This window comes from Nematolebias whitei, chromosome 8 (assembly GCF_014905685.2).
Source record: "Nematolebias whitei isolate Nwh7 chromosome 8, NemWhi1, whole genome shotgun sequence".
Lineage (NCBI taxonomy): Eukaryota > Metazoa > Chordata > Actinopteri > Cyprinodontiformes > Rivulidae > Nematolebias > Nematolebias whitei.
In genome coordinates, this window is record NC_056505.1 from 50,850,172 (window position 1) to 50,864,990 (window position 14,819).

The 14,819-nt window shown below is 43.8% G+C and overlaps 1 protein-coding gene across 1 annotated transcript in view; it reads left to right on the top strand.

Moving 5' to 3' along the window:
• Positions 1–8,356, top strand: part of LOC119413590 (ubiquitin-conjugating enzyme E2 L3) — a 26,133-nt gene extending 17,777 nt beyond the window's left edge. The window contains exon 4 of the mRNA XM_037680649.1: positions 7,559–8,356. Within this exon, the coding sequence (XP_037536577.1) occupies positions 7,559–7,713 (155 nt within the window). The 3' untranslated portion in view covers positions 7,714–8,356. The remainder of the gene's footprint in view (positions 1–7,558) is intronic.
• Positions 8,357–14,819: the final 6,463 nt, after the last annotated feature.

Consider the following 14,819-nt stretch of genomic DNA (forward strand, 5'->3'; position numbering starts at 1 on the left):
GAAGTCTGTGGGAAGGGAAAAGTGTGGCAGAAAACGCTGCACAACGAGAAGAGGTGACCGGACCCTGAGGAGGATTGTGGAGAAGGGCCGATTCCAGACCTTAGGGGACCTGCGGAATCAGTGGACTGAGTCTGGAGTAGAAACATCCAGAGCCACCGTGCACAGGCGTGTGCAGGAAATGGGCTACAGGTGCTGCATTCCCCAGGTCAAGCCACTCTTGAACCAGAACCAGAAATGTATATTTAAATATATATAAATATTTATATATTTAAATATATATATATATTTAAATATATATATATATATAAATATATATATATTTAAATATATATATATATATATATATTTATATAAATATATATATTTAAATATATATATCAATATATATGTATTTATATATTTAAATAGATATATATATATTTATATATTTAAATAGATATATATATATTTATATAAATTTATATATTTATTTAAATCATTTTAAACCCTTCCCACACTCTTGCAATATTCTTAACAATGTTTCTAAACGCTCTGAGCACAGAATGTCATGATTTCAACTCCCTGCCTCACCTGCTCTCAGCCATCTGCAAGTGCTCTTGGCCACGCCCACTTCACACATTCTGCATGGAGAACAGCTGATCAGCTGTAGCAGGAAGTTTGTCCTGCAGTATGGGCTAGACAAAGGTGCAGGAGGTGCTAAATAATTTTAAATAAAAATTTAAAAAATCCCATGCCGAGGCAGCACGGTGGCACAACTGGTAGAGCTGCTGCCTCTCAGCGAGCAGGTCCCTGGTTCAAATCCTGGTCCAGGGGCCTTTCTGGGTGCAGTTTGCATGTTTTCTCCGTGCATGCGTGGGTTTTTTTTTTCCTGGTACTCCGGTTTCCTCCCACAGGCCAAAAACATGCAAGTTAGACTGATTGTAACTCTAATCTGTCTCTAGGTGAGAGAGTGAATGGTTGTTTGTCTCGTTTGTCTGTATGCGTCCCTGTGATGGACTGGAGACCTGTCCAGGGTGTACCCCACCCCTCACACAATGATTGCCGTACATGGGCACCGGAGACCCCTCTGACCCAAATGGAAGAAGGGGGTAAAAGATGATGGATGGATGGATGGATGGCTGGATGGATGGATGGATGGATGATTGCATGCTGATCATGTGGCTCATCCATCAAGCTGTCATTAAGTGTAGTGTCCAGTCTTATTTTGAAAACCCGTGGTACAACCCTCTGCGTACAGTACACAGTACGTACTCGGGAGTACTCTGGGGGCTTCACAGTGAGAGGTAGCTCAACATTAATCAAGCAGAGGCTAAACACTCGGTCCTTAGCAGCTAACAAGACTGCTAACTTTAGCCGTCTTGTCCCACAGTTGAGACTGGGACCGCGTGTTTAGCGATAAAAGCTGCTGCTTCATTAAAATTGGTTTTGTACCCTAGTTTGTTTGAGGGAAGGAAGCTGGAAGACTTCACACAGCCGGAGCTGCAGCACCAAGTTCAGGCCAGTCTTCATGCTCCACTTCATAGCGCGGTGTTGTTAATGGTGAAAAAGGTTCGCTGTGCTCGAACATTTCGTCATCGTCTACACAAAACATTTTTCTGCTGCACATCTGACAAATCTGAACCGTCTCCAAATAACAGAGCCATTTTTTCCTGCTCCTCTGCCAATGCTACGTGCTGCCCCACCTGGAGAAGCAGGAAACGGGGGGAGGGGCCGAGAGGAAGAGGAGGGGTCACGTGGGAGAGAAGAGACGACAGGCGGATTTTCAAGTATACGTAACACTGAATCAATGATACTGATGCCGTCGGTCACAAATGAAATTATCTCATTTTTTAAATATCGATATATTGCCAGCCCTAATTTGTAAACAATGGTTCTAAACTTTAAACGCTCTAAAAGAGCCCAGAACATCATGAACTCAGCTCTCGGCCACGCCCACTTCTCTGCTGCAGATCACAGAGGAGCAGTGTGGGCTGCCCACAGGTGCAGCAGGTGCTAAATAATTCATTTGAAATAAAGTCCATGTCCATCGTGTGGCTCAGCATCAGTCAGCCAGTTGTGTGTCCTGTCCACTCTTCTTTAGAAAAACTGCGATAGAGCGAGTCCTCCAAGTACTGAGGGACTGTACTTGGACTGCTGCACACTACGGTCTGGGACGTGACGATTGTTCTGCACGACAGCAATCCAGCAGTTCCAACATATAACACTACTCACAAAGTTTACAGCAGAAGACCGTCTGAAAGTATCTATGGGTAACTGATCAGGAAGTTGAAGAAATGTCCACTAAAATAACCAGGAGTGAAGTGAGTTAACGTTGGCTAAATCTGCTTTTCAGTTCTGCTCATCTCAAAGAATAATGAATAAAAATTGTTAATTGTAAAAAAATGAGCCTTTTGTTTTCTCAGTTCAAAAAAGTTCAAGACTTGAACAACTGGACTTTATTTGTAACGGAAGACGTTTCACTTTAGTTTTCTCAGTTCAAAGAGAAACTCACTTGTTTCAGTCATTTCTTGTTTTTGCCCCTTTGTAGGGGCCAACATGACGTAGAGGTAGGGACAGCTGACTCGGGACCAGAAAGTCCCAGATTCAACTCCCACCCACATGTTGTGGTGTCTCTGAGCAGGACACCCAATCCCTTATTGCTTCCTGGGCGCTTACACACTTGCCCACTGCTCCACCTGGTGTGTCCCAGGTGCGATGGGTTAGATGCAGAGACTAATTTTTATCCTTGTATGGGAACGTGCATGATGACCTCACACAGCACTTTACAGTCCTTTACTTAGACTACACGTTGAAAAAGTGACAGGAGTGTTGCATCATTCGTGTTTGACACTGAACCTGGAGCGTGAAAACACCAGTGTTGTTTATTAATGTTTGCATGAAGCTCTTCTGTTGATCCAAGGATAAAACCTGTCCATTTTATTCTAAAGTCTTTTTTTGTGGTGTTCTTTTTTCCTTATTACTGTGGCTGTTAAACTTGACTCACAAACGATAAGTAAAAATGAGGCGTGGCACAAATGGAAGCAGATGTGTTCAACACTCAGTAGGTCAGCAGTGAGCAACACAGTGCATGTTTCACGTGATGAATATGGAGCTGGCCTCCATGAACCAGGCAGGAACTTTCACGGAGGACTGGCTGCTTTAACTCGGTGCTTCTGCAGTTTTTCACCTGAACTGTAGGCGTCACTAAAGACGAGTGCAATCTGCTGAACACTAAGTGAGTTAGAAAAAGAGCTGTCTGCTAAAAAAAATCAGTTTAGCTTTCATATACAAATATAAGTAGGCTTGTTGCGATAAACAATAAATCAATTAATCACATGTTAAATGAAAATGATCCACCTCATTTTCATTTAACAGCTTTATCGTTTCTTCGTCTCTCTCTTTCTACTGAAGACACTGGATGACAAAAGATCAACTCTGGTGCTCTTCACTGACCCCTCCCTTTCTCTTTCCCCTTTAAAATCTGTTTTAATCATCCAAAATCACGTGTTTGGGTCGTTAAAAGCAGCTAAGCTGAGAAGCTAAGCTAACAGGTTGACCTCAGGGAAAAACCCTCCGTCTTGTTGAAGTTCCAAAATTCATGTGCCTTCGTGTAAAAAGTTGTTTTTCTCAGCAAAAAGAAGTTGATAACTTGTTTATAGATTTTTTTATTAAAAGCTATGTGTGACAAATGCTATGCTAAAGAGCTCAAACCACACAGAGCGTCCGTCATTTTGAGAACCAAACAAAAGGGAGGGACAGCCCACGTCACGTCAAGGGGCCTCCTTCCCATTTTTCTTAGACTCGCTGCTCACTCCCTCACTATCCATCCTTCAGTTCCAACAGTCTTATACTGCCACATTGTGGTCAACAAAATGTACTACACTCAAAACAAATTAACAAACATTTCTTCTTAAATTTGACAATTACTAATTATTGTTAAATCTCAAACAATATTATCGTTTATCGCAATAATTTCTGAGACAATTAATCGTCCAGCAAAATGTATTATCGTGACAGGCCTAGATATAACTAGACTTTTTTAATCCAACATTTTTCAGTCGGGTCATCTGGACAGTTTCTTTTTTTTTTTTGTGCTGAAACGTATTGTATACCTGGATTATTGAGCATGGACTTTGTTGTTTTCAACCAGTTTGACAAGACTGTCAACAAAGAAGAGGGCCGGCAATGGAGGAGGGGCGTACCAAAGACACCATCTTATCATAAGCAGAACTGGTTTGTTCCACTTTGGAGTAAGGTGTTGAGGGAAGAATCAGTTTTGTTGTGTGTTTCCTTGACTGATGAAGCCTTCTGGATCGAAGGCGAAACATTTCAGTACAAAAAAAAAGAAACTGTCCAGATGACCTGACAGAAAAATGTTGCATTGTATACCTGGATTATTATGGACTTTGTTGTTAAACTTTTTTAACTTTTCTAACAAAAAAAAAAAATTATATATATATATATATATATCTGATTCCTGTATTCCTGTACAAACAACTGTTGGCAGACTCTTTAGTTTTAAACGGATCCGGTTGGGATCAGTTTAAAGATAATTAATAGACCAATGTGTCTAGATTTAATCCTAAAACTGCATCGGTTCACAGCTGCTCTACTTATGTAGTTGCACCATGCATGTTCATAAATTAGTACGTACTTGTTCATCTTCATGTCCTAATTGGCACAGATGAACAATATAAAGCAGAGGAAAAAAAACACTTATTACGTCAAATGAGGCTAAAATGTTTGTATCACTTTAATGAACCACAAAACATCAACGTTGTAGAAAAAAACGACATTTATCAAGTATAATTAAGTATAGGGGAGTGGTGGCGCAGAGGTTAGAGAAGATGGGCCTGTGATCGACAAGTCTCAGGTTCAACTCCCGGTTCCGTCAACATCAACATGTGGGTGGAAATGGTGGAACACCCACACCTGCCTCCACCCTCATTCACCTTACTCTGGGCCCCTGAGCAAGGCCCTTAACCCCCATCTACTCCCTAAACAGGTCTCTCTAGAAAATGTACGGTGGCCCTAAGGTGTAAATGAACATTAGAAAAAACGAAATTACATTAAGCCAAACGGGAAGTTTTTTTTTAAACTTTTATTAACGGCATAAAACCGAACAACAGAACAATATACAGTACACACAACGCAGATATGTGTGTACTGTATATTCTTAAAAAAAAGTTGTCAGGTCCTCTGGATGTTCAAACCAACAAAAAATAAAACTGTAGAAACGTTTCGTCTTCCATCAGAAAGACTTCTTCAGTGTGCGGAGCTGTGTTCAGCTCAGTCTCATCAGTAGCACCTTCTCACAGTGGATCTCGTGGCTCAGTGAGACTGTCTGTATAAATAAAGGGTAAACAAACAAGTTAAAAAACTTTGTAAATGAGAAACGTTTTAGAAGTTTGATACGTGTAAATAATTTGATAAGCTGTAAACACTGTGGAAAAAAACCCTTCCCACAGCCGACCCTGACTGAATACTTTTCCTAAAAGACTGTTCTGTTTGTGTATTCCAACACAAGTGTCAGCTCACACTCCTGCACTTCTGTGGTTTTTCAATTTAACATGACACAAATTAACTCTTCCATTTTGTCATCAGGCCAATAAAATGTTGTCTTGCACTTGTCTTCTCCATCCTCGTCTCGTCTTCTTGGTTTTATGACTCACATCATGACTCACATCAAAACAACCATCAACATCAACGAGGACCCTCATCAGTATGCATACCGTGAGAACCGATCAACAGAGGATGCAATCTCCTCTGTGGTCCACACTGCGCTCAACCACCTGGAGCAGAAAGACTCACGTCCGCATGCTCTTTGTGGAGTTCACGTCTGCCTTCAACACCATGATCCCCCAAACCCTGATGGACAAACTGTCCACACTAGGACTAAGCCCCTCCATCTGCAACTGGGTACTAGACTTTTTAACAAACACACCACAGTTAGTGAGGATCCACAACCTCTCCTCCTCCACCATAACCCTCAGCACTGGCTCTCCTCAGGGATGTGTGTTGAGCCCCCTCCTGTTTACTCTGCTCACGTATAATTGTGCAGCTACCCATCCAGGCTGTCACATTGTAAAGTTTGCAGATGATACAGCGGTGGTGGGATGCATCACAAACAATGATGAGTCCAGCTACAGGCAAGAGGTGGAACACCTGGAGAGCTGGTGCAGCGAGAATAACCTTCACATCAATGTGAAGAAGACAAAGGAGATGATTGTGGACTTCAGAAGGAACAAAAACATCTACACCCCCCTGAACATAAGAGGATCTGCGGTGGAAGTGGTCTCCAGCTACAAGTACTTGGGTGTACACATGAATGACAACCTCAGCTGGAGCAACAACACCACCAGCCTGATGAAGAAAGCTCATCAGAGACTCTACTTCCTCAGGCGGCTGAGACGAGCTGGTCTGGAAGCTCAGTCCTCACCTCCTTCTACAGGTGTGCAGTGGAGAGCATCCTGTGCTCCAGCATCAACGTGTGGCATGGAGGCTGCACAGCTGCAGAAAGAAAAGCTTTGCAGAGAGTGGTGAAGGCTGCACAGAAGATGTTGGAGTCAGTCTCCCCACCATCACAGACATCTACACCTCCAGATGCAGGAAGAGGGCCACCTGCATCATGAAGGACCACACTCACCCAGCACACACACTTTTTGCACCACTCCCCTCAGGAAGGAGGTTGAGGAGCATTAAGTGTAGAACCACTAGACTGAGGAACAGCTTCTACCCTGAGGCTGTTAGACTCATGAATCTCTAACCAGAATAATCACTGTGAAAAAATCACATGTTGCTGCTGATCTATTTCATGTTGTTGCTGATCTGTTTCATGTTGCTGCTGATTTGTTTCATGTTGCTGCTGATCTGTTTCATGTTGCTGCTTATCTGTTTCATGTTGCTGCTTATCTGTTTCATGTTGCTGCTGATCTGTTTCATGTTGCTGCTTATCTGTTTCATGTTGCTGCTAATCTGTTTCATGTTGCTGCTGATTTGTTTAATGTTGCTGCTGATCTGTTTCATGTTGCTGCTGATCTGTTTCGTGTTGCTGCTGATCTATTTTATGTTGCTGCTGATCTGTTTCATGTTGCTGCTGATCTGTTTCGTGTTGATGTGTTCATTCGTGCTCATCTGCTCACACAGACTCATGTTCGTGCTGATGTTCGACGTAATGTTTTTATGTTATTAGTGTATATTTAGTTGATGTTTTTCTTAGTTCATATCTTAGATGTTATTACTGTTTTTCTTATACATTTTATTGTTGGATGTAACTGGGACCCTGTGTACATAATTTTGTTCCACCACATGTACCACATGAGGTGTGAATGACAATAAAGAAACTCTGACTCTGTGACTTCAGTTGGTCAGAATTCATGTTTCTGGTTTGTGTTTGTGTCCACATGGCGCCACACACAGGTCGGGCGTAGCACCACAGCCTTCTGGCTCGTGTTCTGAGTTTGTGGATGGAAACATTTGTAGAAATTATTGTTTATGTGGATATTTAGAAACGTTTGTTAAGAAAATATTTAGTGTGGAAATTGTTGCCATGGCCTTATTGTTGTTTGTTGTTTTTCAGTAATCCAGTCCCTGATTGCTCTGGTGAACGACCCACAGCCTGAACACCCCCTGAGGGCAGACTTAGCAGAAGAATACTCAAAGGACCGTAAAAAATTCTTGAAGAATGCCGAGGAGTTTACAAAGAAACACGGAGAAAAGCGGCCAATGGACTGATCACATGACAGCCCCCACATCCCCCTGCTCTTCTAACCAACATGCTTGTTCACTCTTCTTCCCCTTCCTCTCTTCCCCTGCAGCCCGGGGGCTGCCAGCCTGACAGCAGGCTGGGACAGTCTAAGGACTGCCCCCCTCTTCAGGATTCTGTGGATCAGGCAGCATCTTCCTCCTCCTCCTCCTCAGCTCCAGATCTTCAGGCCTTCTCTAACTTTTTACTCTTTCTTAAGGTGAAATGGAAACGGAAAAGTTGCTCACACTGAGTTAGATGGTTCAATGTTTTCTTTTAAACATCCATCAGGTTTTGGGATAAACAGAACCACCTGTGTTTTATTTCTTTTGTTCCTAAAAATCCAGAGTTAACGTTTAAACTTTGACAGAATTAAAGCTGTAGCTGGGACCCTGACTAAAATATATCTGCCTTATGTATCTCCGTTTATTTGTAGAATTGCACTGGACGCAAAAGTTGCTGGTTTCCAGCAAACACTCCAAACGGATCAACATTCATAAACGACCCACACGTTGTGTTTTTTCTTTTTTGAACTTCTTTCGATTGATTTGTTCAGTTTCTCTGTATGACTCATCGCTTCTGTTTTTCTCCAGTTCACATTGTTTTAATTGGCACTTGATATAAAATTTCCTGCTCAGAATGTGTCTGAAGTCATTAAAGTTTGCTCTCGCTGGGCTTTGCACCATCAGCTCCTTCCATCTTACAGAAGTTCTGTAGCTGCACGTCCACTCTCACATACCCAGCTTAGAGGAGACCTGACCAGCTCTGAAGGATCTTACAAGTCCAGAGGAATGAACGATCTGGAGAGGGTTCTGCTGGTTCAAAGAGGTATGACTGTCTGGTCCTGAGATGACTGTGGAAGGTTCAGCTGGTCCTGAAGGGTCCAAAGTCCCCGTCCCAAAACGGAAAAAGATGACCAAACTGGACTAGTTAGTTTGGCTTGCCTCCTGGGAAGCTTTCCCAGTTAAAACGTGGAGGGTGTGGAAGTTCCAGCTTTGTTATGCAAACTAAATTCACATGCAGATTAACCTCTCTCCCCTCACACTGGAGAGTGATTGAAGCTGATTTATTCTTCTTCACAAGTGTTCGTTGTTTCTCACTCGTTTGCATTATTCTTGCACCGCCTCAGAGAACCAGTTGAACAATTGTCTTGCAGGGTGTGTGCAAACTTTTGTGACTGGTCAGCACTTAGTGGTTGTGTTTATGCACAAATGCATTTCACTTTGCTTTACTGAGAAGCAGCTGGCCGAGGCTGTTAAATACAGCCATCTTTACAACTGTACCAGCAGGACTTATAAAGATGGTCAAAAAACTCATGGAGATTGCACATCTTTTGTGCTTGAAGGAGGCAGCATGGAGACATGCTCTTCGTGGCTGTGCTGTTCATGAGGGAGTACATTGGACAGCGTAGGGACACGTTCGTGCACTGTCTTTCACAAGCAGTGATTGTCTCTTAATGAAGAATTTGCCAATTGTCGCTCAGTTAACAGCAGAATTATCAGGTCTTCCTCCAACTGCTCCCATCGTCAATGGTAAATAAACATCCATCTCTGACAACTGTGCTCTTGATGTGCTGTATCTGTTAGAACCTGAAGTGTGCTGCAGTAAGACGACTAAAGGCTCCTACATACACGTGCGGACCTCAGTCCACGGAGGTCCGCACGTACCGGACTGGACTCAAAGCAGATGCCCGCAGTGCATGTCCATGCAAAGATACATTTTTACGTACGCGTACTCGTGTCGCACAGCAAACTGCCCGGTGATGGACTGTTTTGTATGTGACACCAATGTATTAAATTCCTCTTCTTCATCTCTGATCTGGCCTTTTCTTTTGTTTTTTTTGCCAAGAGGCAGTGATCTCTTCCTCCTCCGTTGATGCCATGACTGAAATGGTGAGAAATGGAGGACTTTGTCACGAGTGAATTAAACTCAGGCCCGGCGTGGCTGCTGGAGGGTCTGGAGATTTCCCAGTGTCTGATGTGTGGGCTGCAGGGCCAGTGCTCCCTGTTTTTTTTTAAATTTTTTAGGACTTTTTATTAACAACATATAAACACAGAACACCGCTGCAGCTGGAGCTGCCAGCTTGTCTCTTTTTTTTTTTCCTGACCTGTCAATCAATCCAGTAGGTGCGTCAGCAAATGACCAATCGGCAAACTCAATTTGTCCCAAAGGTAAACGCCCCATGCCTGCGTAGCTGGCTGCAGCCCATCAGGGTGTACGCTCGAGTATGAAATCTCAGTCTGTGGACAGTGCGCACAGTTTCCGCACGGACCGAGGTCCGCCTGACTATGTGTGAGCCTTTATCAGGATGCTTACGCCACAGTCCGAGTATGAAATGTCCATGCAAAAAAAGAACATCTCATAACATGTCAGCACGATCGAATGTTGTACTTGTGAAATATAAATTGCCTTTAGAGTCTTTATTCAATCAATCAATCACCTTTATTTTACCAGGTAGAGCCCGTTGAGATTGAGATCTCTTTCACAAGGGTGACCTGGTCAAGTGGTCATCAGCACACGTCACAGGGTAATTGACAATAAGCATTTGCATTTATCAAAAGAATAAAGAAACTACTATCACGATAAATAAATGTTAACAGTTTGAAACCATCAGGATAAGACAGACTTCTGTAGACATTAAATGTAGAACAGACATCAGTTTAAGTAGACAGAGTTAAAAGTCAACAAAGACATGTATATTTGATAAGTAGTGTTTTAGAAACATCTGCAATGGTCCAGATTTTTGATAACATTATCTGATACGGTTGACATGAAGGATCTAGGCGAGATGAGTGTTGATAGTTTCAAATGTGTCTGTAAGTTGTTCCAGGCTGAGGGGACGGCGAAGCTGAATGCTCTTTGTCCTAGTTCAGTTCTGACCAGAGGAACTGACAGGAGGATTAGGTCATTAGAGCGCAGGGAGTAATGATTGTGTGATGTTTGTATTAGGGAGGTAAGGTATGACCGGTTTGACCAGCTGATTCATCTGCTTGCAAGAAAGAACTTTTAGCCACATACATGAAGCTGTGCATTAAAGGAAAAATGACAGGACACCTACAGACTGGGTCCAAAGCTGGAGAAGAATGTACTTTTCAGTGAAGCTTGGCTGCTGTTGGTCCATGAATTGAAGACCTGCAGGTCAACTGGAAAAGTTTCCTGTGGTCTGGTCAGGTCATTGACCAGTATCAATACTTTGATATTGTTCCAGTACTGTTTTCTTCCCCGTCTGCCTGACGTTTTTTTTTTTCTTCTTTCAGCTGCTCCCTTCTTCAGGGGTCGCCACAGTGAACTAACTCACATGAAGACTTGGCAGTTGTTTTTACGCTGGATGTCCTTCCTGATGCAACCACAGACACTGAGCTACCACAGCCTCTGTGTGGAGCAGAGAGCTGACATCTAGGACACTCGGGGGAGCAGATGGTGGGGGTTAAGGACCTTGCTCAAGTGTCCAGAGTGGGGCATATGAGGATGGAGGCAGGTGTGGGTGCTTCACCTTTCCCACCCACATTTTGATGTTCTGGGGAGTTGAACCGGCGACCTTCCAATCACAGCCCTGCCTTCTCTAGCCTCTGCACCACCACTCACCCTAATGTCTGCCTGATGAAGAGCAGAATAAAAATTGAGAATAAACTTATAGATGCAGGCAGGAATCCCCATGGACGATGTTTGCAGATGACATTGTGATCTGTGGTGAGAACAGGGAACAGGTGGAAGAAAACTTGGAGAGGTGGAGGTATGCACTTGAAAGAAGAGGAATGGAAGTCAGTCGTAGTAAGACAGAATCCATGTGTGTGAATGAGAGGGAGGAGGTGGAACAGTGAGGCTAGAAGGAGCAGAGGTCACAAAGATGCAGGACTTTGTGTGAATGTGATAAAGAGGAAGAAGCGAGTCCAGGCAGGATGGAGTGGATGGAGAAAAGTTTCAGGAGTGATTTGTGACAAAACGGTGTTGGCAAAGGTCAAATGAAAAGTTTACAAGAATGGTGAGGTCAGTTATGTTGCTCTGGAGGCATTGACAAAAAGGAGATAGAAAAGGAAGTGACAGAAATGAAGATGTTGAGGTTATTTATGAGAGTAACAAGAACAAATAAGGTTAGCGATGAGATCATCAGAGTAGTTGGAGTGAGGACAGAAGACAGTGACATGAAGGAAGATGACTTGCTGTGACGGTCCCTGAAAATGGAACAGCAGAAAAGAAAAATGCAAGAAAAAACCCAGGAGTCACTTTTTAGGTTAAATTAAGTGCTCCCAGACAAACTATTAAAAGTGGGGAAAAATTAAAATGTGCAAGTTAGAAGATATTTATACTGGTAGTTTTACTCAAATCTCAAATACCACAATTTAAACTGACCAGAATAAATGTAAGGATCCTAAAGGAGAATAATCAACAGCTGTATGTCCACAGGGAAAACTCTTCTTGTGCTTACTGTATTTATGCATCTTCTGTTTATGATAATGCAGAAAACAAACAAAAAAGAACTTAGTTTCCTCTTTTTAATGGTTATAACAAAAAGGATAAACGTTGGTTACGTACTGTAACCCCAGATTCTGAGTATAGGCGTAGCCCTTTAAGGCCATTCGCTAGTGGGTTTTATCCCGTTATGCAAAGCGTAGCACTGAAAACTTTAGTCCACGCCCACCTGTTGTGTGGGCCCCACCCGGTACAAATTACGTACAAATTACGTTGAGAGCGGGTAATCTGCTCTCAAATAGCTTTTTCTTCAGCCATTTAGGAGCCAGTGAGGCCCAGAGCTTAAAGGGCTACGCCTATATTCATAGAATCTGGGGTTAGCGTACGTAACCAACGTTCTATTTTGTATAGGCTTCGCCCTTTAAGGCCATTCGGTGGTGGGTTAAAAGGCGAAGCAGGATGTAGTCTATGCCTCACTGGGTCTGTTCAGACACCATATGAAACGCCCGCTTGCACCAAAAAACATTTCATCACTCAGCGCACCATGCACAGATGCGCACTGCGTAATTTACGCGTTCCGTGTACATGGGCGCCCCGGAGAGAAAAGTTTTCAATGGGGAAAAGGGGAGAGGCTGAAAGCATTGAACTGAGCAGATCAACAGCTCTTCAATATGAACAGATTAATAATAAATGAACTGATTAGTAATCAAATGAGCTGATGGGTAACAGTAGTCATGAACTGATTAGTAACATTGGAACAAGATCAACAGTCACAAACTTGTGACTGATAACAAATATCTCGCACTGTAATTGCATGCAGTCAGATGTGAGTTTAAACGAAATTCCATGAAAACGATAAGATTCGATCTGTTAAGGCGCTAAGAACAGAATGCGCCATGGAACGAGCAGACACATCACGCAGATAAAAGTGAATGAATGAGCAGGGTGATGACCACGCGGCCGCAGTGCAAATATCCTGCATTGTCATACCATTATGCAAGGCTGTCAAGGATGCGATACCTCTGGTCGAGTGCACCCTGAAGTTGTCAGGGGGCTCTAAACCTGATGCTCTGTAAGCTTCAGAAATGGCCTCACACAGCCAGTGTGATAGGTGCTGGGTGGATAACGGGTGACCTGCAGAGGCGTCTCTATAATGCACAAACAAATGTTGAGTCTGACGCAGTGTGGCCATGCGTGCTACGTAACATGCCAACGCATGCACAGGGCAGAGGAGGTGAAAAGATGCTTCTTCTGATTTGTGGGGAGGAGGGAAAAAAAACCCTCCGTTATCATTCTCGATTTAAATGAGCTCGTGATGTTTTTAGGCATGAATGCTGGGTTAGGTCTCAGATCAGCTGAACTGCCATCAGCTTGAATACTGAGGCATGACGGCGCAACAGAGAGGGCAGATAAATCACTCACTCTCTTTGCGGATGTCAAAGCCAACAGCAGGGCTGTTTTAATTGACAAGAATTTAATTGAAACCTGATCTAACGGCTCGAACGGAGCTTTGATCAGGGCTCGCAGAACCATCGTTAAGTCCAACTGTAGAGCTAGTGGACATGACACCGGTCTGTGCCTCCGTACACCTTTTAGAAAACGCTTCATCAGCGGGTGATTAAAAACTGTCACCGAAGCCTTTGTGACAGGAAGAGATGGCTGCAGCATACGTTTTAATTGTGCTGAACGCCAGATTTCTGTCCATCAGCTGCTGCAGATAGGACAGCACACCACCTAGTGGACATGAGATGGCCTCTACACCTTTCTCTGTACACCAGCATTGAAAAGCTGTCCACTTTGATGTGTACAGCGCTGTGGTGGAGGCAGCGCCTGAATCCTGGATTGTGCGCACTACTTCTTGAGAGAGACCCATCTTCTCTAAGCAGATCCACTCAGCGTCCAGACCCAAAGGTGCTGGCCTATTTCTGTGTGACTCCTGATTGCTCCTCCCGCCTGGAGGAGAGTATCGTCCCTCCACGGCAGTTTCCTCGGACAACCCGATAACAGACGTTGCAGGATTGGAAACCACGGGGCGCTCAGGGGCTATCAGAATGGCAGACAGTTCTTCCTCCCGAACTCTGTTCAGAAACCGTGATAGAGGGACTGGGGGAAATGCGTAAAGGAGCATTTTGGGCCACGGACTGTGGGCATACGCGGCCACTCCTAACGGTGGATCGTCCTGTGGGCTCAGTGAGAACCATAGTTGACACTGGGCATTCTCTCGTGTGGCAAATAGGTCCACTTCTGCTTTGCCAAATTTCTCCCAAATATGAGAAATCAGCTCGGGATGGAGACTCCAGTCCCCATGGCGCGGACCGCCCCTGGACATTATGTCCGCTCCTCTGTTCAGGACGCTGGGGATGTACACGGCTCTGATGGAGAGCAGGTTTTTGTGTGCCCAACACAGCAGCTGTCTCGCAATGTGTAACATTTGGGCTGAGCGCACGCCCCCCTGCCGGTTTATGTAAGCAGCAGTTACTTTGTTGTCTATGTGAATCAGAAAATACTGATTCTGCAATACAGGAGCAAAATGTTGGATCACATTCAAAACCATGAGACATTCCAAAACATTTATGTGAGCTGATGTGTGAGGTGGCCACAGCACCCCCACCGCCTGAGACAGGCACGTTCCTCCCCAATCTGACAGCGACGCGTTTGTGAAAACTGAAACATGTGACGTAGGTCT